At 35.1% G+C, this 13,078-nt stretch overlaps 1 protein-coding gene across 7 annotated transcripts in view; it reads left to right on the top strand.

The window, feature by feature from the left end:
* Nucleotides 1-13,078, top strand: part of ECD (ecdysoneless cell cycle regulator) — a 53,778-nt gene that overhangs the window by 2,313 nt on the left and 38,387 nt on the right. For all 7 annotated transcript variants that reach the window (XM_019444508.2, XM_019444509.2, XM_019444510.2 and 4 more), the window contains 7 exons: nt 2,305-2,422; nt 4,763-4,850; nt 4,955-5,133; nt 6,078-6,270; nt 6,817-6,945; nt 8,790-8,918; nt 10,814-10,899. In XM_019444508.2, the coding sequence (XP_019300053.1) occupies nt 2,305-2,422; nt 4,763-4,850; nt 4,955-5,133; nt 6,078-6,270; nt 6,817-6,945; nt 8,790-8,918; nt 10,814-10,899 (922 nt within the window). The remainder of the gene's footprint in view (nt 1-2,304; nt 2,423-4,762; nt 4,851-4,954; nt 5,134-6,077; nt 6,271-6,816; nt 6,946-8,789; nt 8,919-10,813; nt 10,900-13,078) is intronic.

The following is a 13,078-nucleotide window of genomic DNA, read 5'->3' as shown; positions in this document are numbered from 1 at the left end:
TTGTGTTCATTTTATAGTACCCCTTTTCACTGAAACACATGTAATATTTATTGGCAAGAACACTCTCACAGTGGCACAGCACATCCAAGACCAACTCCTTATCTGTTTCCTAGAAAATCATTTTTACCCAATGTTTTCTTGTTTTCCTTAATGGCTTTGCTATCCACCTAGTTATTCAAGCTTGTTAGTAATTCAGAATTGTATTCAGCTCTTCACTTCAGCATATTCACTTCACAGCACTAAATCCTACTGTGGTTACTCCTAAAATATGACCCTTTCTCTACATTTCCTTGGCTACAATCTAGACCCTCTTAATCTCTTCATCTGGAAGACTACAGTAACCACCTAAGTAACCTCTCTGGTTCCCATATCTCCAGTTCTTCACATTGTTGCCAGCTACCCTTGTAAAACACAAATTTGATCATGTTACTCTTCTGCCTAACATCCTTCACCAGTTCCCCATTGCTTCTGGATGAAGTTAAAATTGAAGTTTAATATATAAGGTAGATAAAAATAGACACTTTAATTGGAGCTTCTCTAGTTGAAGAAATTTGAGAGACCTGGGGTGAGGTGAAGAGTTAGTTGGGATGTTCTTCCCACCTGTTTTTGTTTTTGTTTCTTTTGGGGTTTTTTTGCCATGGCAGCTCTAAAAACACTCTATAATGTGCTTGTTTGACCCTTAGTCTGTTAATGTGGTAGATTACATTTCTTGATTTTCATACACATTCCATTCCATTCCAGGAATATATTCTACTTGGTCATGGTGTACAATCCTTTTCATGTGTTGAATTTAGTTTGCTAGTATTTTCTTGAGGATTTCTGCATTAGTGTTCCACGGAAATTGGTCATGGTTTTCCTATATTGTCTTTGTTTGGCTTTATTATGAGGGTAATGCTGGCCTCATAAAATGAGTTTGGCAGTGTTCCCTCCTCTTCAGTTGTTTGTAAGAGTTTGAGGAGGATTGATGTTAATTCTTCTTTAAATGTTGGTAAAATTCTGGGGTGCTTGGGTGGCTGTCAGTTAAGCATCCGACTTCAGCTCAGGTCATGATCTTACAGTCCCTGGGTTCGAGCTCTGTGTCGGGCTCTGTGCTGACAGCCCAGAGCCTGGAGCCTTCTTCAGATTCTGTGTCTCACTCTTTCTCTGCCCCTCCCTTGCTCATACTCTGTCTCTCTCTCAAAAATAAATAAACATTAAAAAAAAAGTTTAAAAAAAATGTTGCTAAAATTCTCCAGTGAGCCTTTCTCTGTTGGGAAGTTTTTTGATTACTGATTCAGTCTCTTTCTAGTAACCAGAAGTAATTCAGTCTCCTTCTAGTGATCCAGTCTTGATATGTTGTGTGTTTCTAAGAATGAACTTATTTCTTCTAGGTTATCCAATTGGTTGGTGTACAATTGTTCATATCATATGTTTCCTTATAGTCCTTTTTATTTCTGTAGTATAAGTTGTTATATTGCCTGTTTCATTTCTGATTTTAGTTACTTGTGTCTCCTTTTTTTTCTTACTAATTTAAGATTTTGTAAATTTTGTGATCTTTCAACAAACCAGCTCACCTTAGTTCATTTTTTTCTGTTGTTTTTCTGTTCTCTATTTCTTTTATCTCTGTTCTAATCTTCATTATGTTCTTCTTTCTGCTAGCTTTAGGTTAGCTTTTTCTTTTTCTAGTTCCTTAAGGTGTAAAGTTAGGTTGTTGATCTGAGATCTTTTATAACTATAAACTTCCTCTTAGCACTGCTTTTAGTATGTTACATCTTTGTTTTCATTTGTCTCCTTGTATTTTCTAACTTCCTTTGTGATTTCTTCTTTGACCTATTGACTTGTTTAAAAGTGTATTAAGTTCTACATATTTTTGAATAATGCACTTGTTTAAAAAATTCCTGCTCCATCTAAATCTAGCTTCCTGATATTCCTAGAACACTTTATTGTCTGTCATGCTTATGTGCCTTTGCACATGCTATTCTCTTTTTCTGGAAAGCCTACTTCTGGTCATTCTTCCACATGAACATAGCTCAGATATTCTTTATGGTCACAGAGCCCTCAGTGCATATGTCCATTCATTATCTTGTTGTTGTTGTTGTTTCATTATCTTGTTTTGAGATGGTGTGGTTGTCTTATCTCCGGTTGTCTATGGGTCCTCAAGGGTGGGCTTTTTATATCCTGTTCAGAGTTGCAACCCCAGCTCCCAGCTGTGATACCTACAGTATAGTCAGTCAATGAATGTTCGTTTAATTGAATGATTACTTGTATGTTTATGTGCACAGACAAGTTTATTTGGTTATATGATTGCTTTTCTCTTGTTTTTAGGAGATGTTCCTGCTCATATGTTTGGCATGACAAAGTTTGGGGATAACATTGAGGATGAATGGTTTATTGTTTATGTAGTAAAGCAAATTACAAAGGAATTTCCAGAGTTAGTAGCAAGGTATTAGTTATTTTAATAATCTAAAGGAATTCTCTTGTTGAGACTGACCACATTTTTATCCACTTAGTAAAAATTTTTTGGTAGTCTGGTAGAGATTGAACAAATTTGAGACATAGATTTTGAAAGTGACTTGTGTGTTTTCTTCCTTTTTTCTTGTGACTTCCTTTTCTTGAGGAAAAATTAAAGTACATTGGAGAATTTAACTTCTAAATTTTTAAACGAAACCTGCCTATTTTAGCTTTTTAAAAATTATTCTCATTGTGAAAGACCAAATACAGATGGTAAACAAAGTTCAAACAATACCAAAGGGTGTACTGCTCTTTAAAAACAAAATCGTAGAAAAAATTCCATTCATGTATACATATACATATACATATACATTACAGATTTCTTTACTATGTCTTCCTCTATTTTACCATAGCGTGTACCCCCCCCCCGCATATATGTTGAGAAATCACATACAGAAAAATTTAAAGAAAAATTAGTGAACAGTATTGAAAGCAAAGTAGGTAACACTGTTTAAAATGGAAACTGATAGTTCTCTGTAATTACCAAGTTGTGTCAGCAGAGGGCGTTTCACCCATTTGCCGCATGTTATTCTAGTTTTCCTGTTAGCCCCCAAATTCTAATCCATTCCCCCAACCTCTTCCCCAGCTGAACAAAAAGAAAAACAACTCTGAAAATGTATTATTATTTCAAAATTTCAAACATGAAAGTAGAGAGAATGAACCCACGTGTACTCCTCACTCAGCTCCAATAATTACCAATTCATGGTCCTTTACCCATAGCTTTCCCCTCCTCCTTTCCCCTACTCCTTTTACATAGCAAGATTATTTTAAAGCAGATCTCCAATACTATGCCATTTTATCTTTAAATACTTTTAAGATGTAAATAGAATAGATAAGAATTCTTATTTTAGACGCTACTGTTATCACACCTAAAAATAATTGTCAGTAATTTCTTCATAAATGATAGAATTTTATATGAACAAACTCCAAGATAGATGTTTCTATCTTTACAATGGTAATAGGGGAGGACAATGCCTTTTGTGTATGGATTCTGATCTTTATATAATGATGGTGCATACCTACACACCAGGCCTATAAAGCTCTTTGACTAATAGGCATCTACTGTCTTGTTGGGGATTTGGTTTTAAAATTTTTTTTTAAGTTTGTTTATTTTTGAGATAAAGAAAGAGAGTGTGAGCAGGGGAGTCACAGAGAGAGAGGGAGACACAGAATCTGAAGCAGGCTCCAGGCTCCGAGCTGTCAGCACAGAGCCCGACATAGGGCTCAAGCTCACCAACTGTGAGATCATGACCTGAGCTAAAGTCGGACACTCAACCAACTAAACCACTCAGGTGCCCCTTGTTTTTAATTAGAAAAAGAAAGAACTTCCTCTATGTCTCTGCCAGATTAATCTTCCTAAGGTAGAGCCCTAACTATTTTTCTACACTGCTTTAAAACCATTCATTCCTTAAAAAAAAAAATAGAATAGAATAAAACCAAGCTCATTCTCATTGACTCTGCCGACATTTAAAGCTCTTCCCAAAATGATATAACTGTGCTTTTCTAGTCTTGTTCTTTACTAGTGCCATTCTCCAAATATCTACCTTAAATAGACACCTCCATGATTTTGTCATTGCTAATCCCTCTCCCAAGAACATCTCAACTTTTCTCCGTATATCTCCACCCATAAAAAGTGAAAAAATCTAGAATCTAGAAAAAATCTACCTTTTGTGTGACAAGAGGAGAAAATAAGAGTTTATATTCCTATTAACTAGATTATGCTTAAGTGAACCTAGAAGGATAAACAAAAAATAACAATGGTTGGAGGGTAGGAATGGGGCATATAGGGACAAAAGTAGGAAGGAAACTGTTCCATTGCAGAACTTTTTATGTACTTTCTAAAAGTTTAGCCATGTGACTGTCTTACCTATTCAAAATTTTAAATTTAAAAAATAATACAAATAAGGCAAAACAAAATTATCTTTCAGGGTCCAAGTAACTCTTCCATAAAGGCTTTCCTTATCTTGGCTCTATGTGGGTTTTTTTCTTCTTTTGACACCTAATTGTATGTTTTTCATATTTGTGTCTGTTATTATTTACTTATGTACTTAATTTGTTCTCCTTATCATCTCCCTCCAACTCCTCTTTCAATCTTACAATCTCCCTGAGAGATTCATGGTGTCTGAAATATTTTGCTTTATTATAACAATCTGTACATAGCATGTACTCATACATTAACTAAAATGAAAGAGAACATATTAGAATAAATGTGTTTTGATTCGTAGCATATATGTGCTTTTTGAATGCATAATTGGAATTTCTTTTGCAAAAGGATTGAAGACAATGATGGTGAATTCTTGTTAATAGAAGCTGCTGACTTTCTCCCTAAATGGTTGGATCCTGATAATAGTGCCAATAGAGTAAGTGTATCCAAGTTTGGAAAATTTACAGAGATGAAATCATGTTACTAGTACCTAGAGTTTGTCAGTGCCCAGAATGAAAATTAAAATGTATCATTTTGCAGGTATTTTTCCACCAGGGAGAGCTGTGCATTATTCCTGCACCAAGGAAACCTGGAGCAGTATCCTGGTTACCCTCCACACCCCCTACAATCCCACAAGCTTTGAATATAATCTCAACACACCCAGAAAAAATTTTGGCTTCAGATTCTATACAAGCTGCTGTGAATAGGCGCATTAGAGGGTAAGAAAAATATTTTCAGTGCTAGTCAAAGAGCCTTTTGATTTAATGCAGTTCAAGTCTTCCACTGAATGTAGAATTTCTTTCACCTAGATTAATGCTCATTTTCATTCTGTCTTCATCCTTCATGAAAGTGACTAACAACAGATTAAATTTACATGTTTTAAAATTAAGGAACAGATGTATCTTTTAATTCCCAATCATAGATGTTATATTGCAGTCCCAATATTTTTGCATTTATTTACTTAGATATTGTGGCTAAGTTCTATCTATATCCATAGGTAAAAATTTTGAGACCTTGGGGTGCCTGGGTGGCCCAGTTGGTTAAGCATCCAACTCTGATTTCAACTCAGGTCTTGATCGCAGGGTCATGAGTTTAAGCCCCTCGTTGGTCTCTGCACTGCACGTGGATCCTACTTCAATATTTTTTGAGACCTTTAGGAATGAAAACCTAAGGGAGCATAGTGTGCTTTGTGGGACTCTGTATAGTATTCTTTGGTCTGTGTGGAACACTTTAGGCTCTAGGCCGAAAAGACCGTCTTTACCTAACATATTAGTTCAACCTTTCACATTTGAGTACCTAGGCAATGTTTACTACCATTCAAGTTTTAACAATATAAAAATCTCTCTTAACTTTGTTTCAGCATACTTTGTACCATTGTTTTAAAAGAATAAACTCTGATTTTATTCTTGTTCCAAAAAATAGTAGAGTTTTCATTTTGTTTTTATTGAACTACATTAGTCCCTTTTCTTTATTTTCCATTTCTTCCTACCTTTTCTCTTTCTCTCTCTTCTTTTCTGCAGTTTTAGTGTATATGGTAGCTTTATCTTCACTTTCCTTGTCATGCAACATCTCTTGATGAACCAAGACAAGGGGAACTAAATGCTATAAGAACGCTAGATATTTACATATCATAAAATAAAAATAATTATGTTACCTGTCACAGATACCCAGAAAAAATTCAAGCCTCCCTTCATCGAGCACACTGCTTCCTTCCAGCTGGTATTGTAGCGGTGTTAAAGCAGCGCCCCAGATTGGTGGCTGCAGGAGTCCAAGCATTTTACCTACGGGACCCTATTGACCTGCGAGCCTGTCGTATTTTCAAGACTTTCTTGCCTGAAACACGAATAATGGCATCGGTAAGATAGCTCTCCCGGTTATTTGTTTCCTCACTGGCAAGAGAGTTGAACATCATTTTAATTGTGCGCTAGAAAAAACTGGAAATATTCTGCTTCCTCATCTCAAGTTAATACACTTTTTTTTTTTCTTTTCTCCCATTCTAGTGGAGGAAGATTTCAAGAGATTTCACTCCCTAGTTTGTATCTAAATGTTTCCTAGATATTTTCTGGCCACATTTTTCCTATTTTGTTTTCTTCTTAAGAATAAAACATTTCATTTCTTCCAGAGAATTAAGAATTATTCTTTATCTTCTACCCACCTAAACTGCCATATAATGTAACTGATAAGAATTCCATTAGTGATAACTAAAAATAGATCATGCAGTTAATTTTATGGTATGTGAATTATTGTATCCCAATAAAGCTGTTACTAAAAAATGTAGGCAGTAAATAGGTTGGATCTTCTTTGCATTTCATATGAATATGAAGCTCATAAGAAGAACTGTGAAATGATACTGAATTTTTACTTTCAGGAAGACTCAATGTGTTTTGTGTCCCAATGTCCAGGTTACTTTCACTAAATGTCTGTATGCACAGTTGGTGCAACAAAGGTTTGTGCCAGACCGGCGGAGTGGATACAAGATGCCTCCTCCATCTCATCCCCAATACCGAGCCCATGAATTGGGCATGAAGTTGGTAATGAACCATAAAATTTTATATTCTTCCTTTAGGTAAAAGGGCTCTTAATAAATAATGGCACAGCATAGAAAGTCTAGAAATATACCTTATTTACATGAGAATGTGGCTCTCAAACAAGAAGGAAAATGTATTATTCAGGAAATGATAATAGAACAACTGAGAAGCTGTCCAAAAAGTTAAAGTTCATTCCCTCACACCTATACCAAAATAAATTCCAGGTGGATGAAATATTTAAATGAGAACATTGAAACCATAATACCTGAAAACACAGAAGGATTTTTGATAATTTGAGTAGAAAAGGCCTTTTTAAACAGGATTTGAAATCAGAAGCTATTAAAAAAAAAAAAAGACTGGTAACTTTATTAAAAATTAAGCATTTGTGTGTTGGAAAGAAAAATCCCATAGCTAATGTCAGAGATAGTAAACCTGAAGAAAGCATTATATTTGCAGTTTAAAAAAGAGCTAATTTCTATAATATGTAGAGAGTTCCTACAAGTCGGTATGAAAAGAAATACTAATTAATTAAAAATGTTCAGAAACCATGAACTGACAGTCCACAGAAAAGGAAATACAGATGATTTTTAATTTAAACATAAAAATGTTGGCCCTTGCTCATAATAAAAGAACTGCAACTTAAAGCTACAAAATAGTGTTTTTTACATTTGGCAAGTATCAAAAAGTTTGATAGTATATACTGGATTGGTGGAAATACATATTTGAGATACTCTCAAACATCATTGATGGGAATATAAATTGATTCAGTCTCTTAGAACAGTTTGTCAATATCCATCAATTTATAAAGTACACAACTCTTCTGCTCAGCATTTTCACTTCTAAACATTTATCCTCCATATATTTTACATGTGTACATAGATCTGATGATACTCATGACAGTATTACTTCTGGTAGCAAAAGATTGGAAATTACCAAATATCTATTAGTAGGGGAATAGTTAGATAAATTACGACCTGCCTATGAAGTGAATTGGATAAATTTGTGTGATCATATAAAATGATCTCCAAGGCATATGACTTAGTGAAAAAGCAAGGTTTAGAATGGTGTGTATGCTGCCATTTAGTGATGGAATAGGATATACAGACACAGATACATATCTGCTTGAGTGCATACATTACTTCTGAAAAGATACGCAAGAAATTGGTAATTATAGTTTCCTCTAGAGTGATCAGGAAAGCTCCCTATCTAATTTATTTTATGTGCATTCATTATATTTTTTAATCAAAGTACCCTTAAAATGATATGATTCCTTCCCTTTACTATATCTAAGACCATGGTGAATTCATTTATATTTTCTGTTAGATGAGAAGCCTTTTCTAAGCCTTTTTTTAAGCAAACAACAAATAAGTTTAAATTTCTGGTTTTGTGATCAGCAAGAAATCTCTTTGAAGAGAATAAGAATCTTTGTTTTGCATTATTTGCTTTCGCTTTATAATTTTTAGTAATCTCTATATAGAAATTGAAAAATTGGAGGGGCACCTGGGTGGCTCAATCAGTTATGCATCTGACTCTTGATTTTGGCTCAAGTCATGATCTCACAGTTCATGAGTTTGAGCCCCACTGCTTGGGATTCCCTCTCTCTCCCTCTCTGCCCCTCCCTGCCCCTCCCTGCTCATTATCTCTCTCTCTCTCTCTCTCTCTCTCTCTCTCTCTCTCAAAGTAAATAAACAAATAAACTTTTTTTAAATGGAAAAATTAGAAATAATCACATTTTTCATAAAATTCAAAGTGTTATAAATGTCCATATGTCAAATCACCTAGTTCTTAAGTGTGATTAAATGGAGAGAAAATAACTTAATGATGAAAATTCTGTCTATTCTATCTAGGCTCATGGATTTGAAATCTTATGCTCCAAATGTAGCCCACATTTTTCTGACTCCAAGAAATCCGTCATGACTACCTCACCACTCTGGGCTGGCTTCCTTGAAAGTCTGAAAAAGAATGATTACTTTAAGGTAGGACTTGCAATGCATTTGTAAAACTGTATAGTCCAGGGGAAATCAAGCTAGTGAATTAGAGATCTATGGTCCATATTTAATGTATAACATTATTAGAGAAGCTAGAGTTAAAAGGGACCATTCTAGTTCAGTGTTAATGAGGGAGTGACTATGAACTGTTTCCAATATTTTAGAAAAGTTAATAATGTTTATATAAAATTATGATAGTTATCATTTGTATCTGAAGAGCAATTTATGCAAATCATAAGGCAAATATGAAGACACCAAATAGAAAATGAGCAAAGACACGGATTAAAAAAATTACAAAAAGACAACTAATAAATTTCTTGTAAAATATTTACTCTCACAAGTAGTAAAGATATATGTATCAACAGAATAATAGTTTTTCACATATGTGAAAAAGGATCTGAATGAGGCTTCATGCTATTGAAAGTACAAATTAATACTCCCTATACATTGCTGGTAACATTGCATATTGATAGAACTTTAACTGGAAAGTAATTTGCTAGTGTGTTCCAGGAGCTATAGAAAGGTTCAAACTCAGAACCTTTACTTTGAATAATCTATTTTAAGGAAACATCCAAGAAGTAGAAAAGTCCATTAAGAATATGATGGTATATGAACAGACATTTCTCCAAAGACATACAGATGGCCAACAGATAAATGAAAAGATGCTCAACATCACTAACCCTCAGAGATGGTGAGGCTAAATCAGAATGGCTAAAATCTAAAACACAAGAAACCACAGGTGTTGGTGTGGATGTGGAGAAAAGGAACCCTCACGCACCATGGATGAGAATGCAAACTGGTACAGCCACTGTGGAAAACTGTATGGAGGTTTCTCAAGAAATTAAAAATAGAATTATCATATGATCCAGTAATTTCACTACTGGTATTTACCCCCCAAAAATGAAAACACGAATTCAAAGGGATACATGTATTGCTATGTTTTTTGCAGCATTATTTAGAGCCAAGACTATTTATAGCCAAGGGAAGCAACCCAAGTGTCCATCACTAGATAAATAGATAAAGAAGGTATGGTATGTGTATACACACGCACACGCACACATATGCGATGGAACATTACTCAGCCGTAAAAAGAATGAAATCTTGCCGTTTGCAACAAAATGGATGGTTCTAGAGGGTAGAATGCCAAGTGAAATAAGTCAGTCAGAGAAAGACAAATACCATATGCTTTCACTCATATGTAGAATTCAACAAACAAACTAAACAAACAAAAAACCAAACTCTTAGCTATGGTTATCAGAGGGCAGGTGGGAGGATGGGTGAAGTAGGTGAAGAGGATTAAGAGTACAATTCTTGTGATGAGCACTGAGTAATGTATAGAATTATTATGTTATATACCTGAAACTAATATAATACTGTATGTTAATTATACTGGAATTAAAAATTTTTTTAAATATATAAAGACTGTAGCAATATAGAAAAGTGCTTATGATATCATAGTATATTTTCGAAAGAGTGTAAAATATTAAGTACAAATGCCAAAATAAACATGCATGTGAAAAGCAGAAATGGCAGTGAAAATGAGATTATGCTATTTTTTGGTTCTATTTGTACTTTGTTTTATAAATTAATTACAAATCAATTATTTCTTAATAACCAATAAAGTACTAGAAAATGGTAGAAAATCTTCCAAATTGGAAAGAGGTCTTTAATGGTGAAAAGGATTAGGAACCACTACATAGAGCCTAGTCCCCTTGTTTGGAGAAAATGGAGCCCAAACAGGTACATCAATGACAAAACAGGGACTAGGACTCGGGCCTCGTGATTCCTGAACAACATATCATACACTGCCTCCCTGAAAATTGCTGGTGAGTGGGTAATTTCAGTGATACCATGTAAATAATGTTATGATTTTTTTCTTTCAGGGTCTGATAGAAGGTTCTGCTCAGTACCAGGCAAGGCTAGAAATGGCAAAGAACTACTTCCAACTCTCAGTAAACCGGCCAGAAAGGTGAGTTTATCACTACCAAACCATGGCAGCAAGAGTGGTAACCTGCCAGATGTTAAGGAGTTACTCACTCTTGAGATAGTTGCAGAAATTGGAATTGCTGTATTTAAAGAGTTAACGGCAAGGATCATGACTGCTGAAGGGGATGAACTGGGAGAGAGGAGGTGTTACTACAGAAGATCACTGGATCTGGCACCCGTCATCATCATCATCACCTAATGGCTAATGTTTATTGGTACTTACAAAGTGTATTGGTACTTAAAAATTTGTTTGATCTCTCTTAGAGTCCTGTGAAATAAGTATGATTATTATCATTCCCTAGTTACAGCTGAGGCCAAGAGAGATTAAGTAGTTTGCCAAAGGTCACACAGCTAATTAGTGACAGATGTAGGGTTTGAACTCAGGCAGTCTGATATCGAGCATGTGCTTAATTCCTGTAGGAGCCCTTGACTGTGTTTAGCTACATTTAGGAGAGGCTGAAACATAGGATAAAGCAGACAGTCAGCTTTCAAATCACATCTCATTCTAACCTGCCATACATTTCCTAGAAAAAGAAAGAAATGAACACAGGGTTGGCAGGAAATGGCACCCCTTTAAAATTTTATAAAGTCAAGTTCTCATAATGGTGGAGTAACATATCCAACTAACCCCCTGCCAAGTGTAATTATAAACTCTGGATGGAATTTAAGAAACAGTTACTTGAAGACACAGTAGAACAACAAAATTGGGCCAAAATTGAAGGAAATAGAACCCTTTGAAAGAAGAAAATCACAATAGATGAGGTCCTCATTATCTGAGTTGTCACCTGAGGTCACTTCCTAGTCAGTGCAGCACCAAGGAAAATAGAGCTCAAGCAGAAAACTTTGGTCTTATTGAGCTCAGGAATCAAAGGTCAGATTTTGAGTATTGGAAAAAACTCAATTTATGTTTGTAAAATTGAATTTGAGATACTCAAAGCTATTAAATAATATAAAAGCAATAGCTTTTGTATATATCATGGTTAAAACATCCCAAGTTGTATGTGTTTTTCATTTGTTGGACTTTTTTTTCTTTTTTCCCTGGAGGAAACTTAATTGGTTTTGAACTTCATTCATTTTGCTTACATCTCAAACATCACTTATTTGTGTAATAGAATGTTCTTTGAGGACTGGTGAAGCAGAGTTGATGCTGAGAGAACTCTAACCTCAGTGTCTGTGAGATAATAATGACTTTACAGCAGTCTTTACTCTTTCAGAAGTGTCTGCGTGTGTCTTTGTCCTGCTCCCATCAGTTTTATGGCAGTAATTGATGGTAAAAAGAGGATGCCTTCTTAGGGAATCATTTCAGAAAACTTGAGAAAGAGAGTCAGAAGAGGAAAAGAGGTGGCCTCATGTTTAGGAGAATCTGCCCCAGATGATTCCCATCCACCTCTGTGGGCCACTCTGTGAAGACACATCACCTTACAGACTTGGGTTAAAGAGATGTTAGAAAATTAGACTCATGTGTAGGAGAATCAGGGCTCCTCACACAAAATAAGATAGATTGGTGGTTAGGTAGTTATTTTTAAATAATGGAAGTTTGTTAGGGCACCTGGGGGCTCAGTCAGTTAAGCATCTGGCTCTTGATTTTGGCTCAGGTCATGATCTCAAGTTTTGTGAGTTTGAGCCCTGCATCAGGCTCTGCACTGACAGTGAAGAGACTGCTTGGGATTCTCTGGCCCTCTGTCTCTGCCCCTCCCCTGCTTGCACGTGCTATCTCTTTCTCTTTCAAAATAAATAAATATTAAATAGATAATGAAGTTTGTTGTTGTTACAAAAGTAATGTATTCACTCATTATAGCAAATAAAGATGTAATAAGGAAAAAATATATATCAAAGAGTCAACTACTATTATCATTTTGATCTACTGCATTCCAGGATTTTTTTTCCCCATATCCATCTAGTTGATTTTTTTTAAATTGTACTATATAAAAATTTTGTATCCTGCCCATAATTTTACTTATTACCATCTTACATTTTCCAATGACATTAAAAAGTATTTATAAGTGTAATTTTATTTTATTTTTTCTTAAAGTTTACATATTTATTTTGAGGGAGAGAACATGAGTGGGGGATAGGCAGAGAGGGAGGAGAGAGAGAATCCCAAGCAGGCTCCCTGCTGTCAGCGCAGAGTCCGACACAGGGCTCGAGCCCACAAATTATGA

Source organism: Panthera pardus, unplaced genomic scaffold (genome assembly GCF_024362965.1).
Source record: "Panthera pardus isolate Hobbes unplaced genomic scaffold, ASM2436296v1 HiC_scaffold_22, whole genome shotgun sequence".
NCBI classification, from domain to species: Eukaryota; Metazoa; Chordata; class Mammalia; order Carnivora; family Felidae; genus Panthera; species Panthera pardus.
The sequence above is the reverse complement of the archived record's forward strand: the minus strand, read 5'-3'. Positions and strand labels throughout refer to the sequence as shown.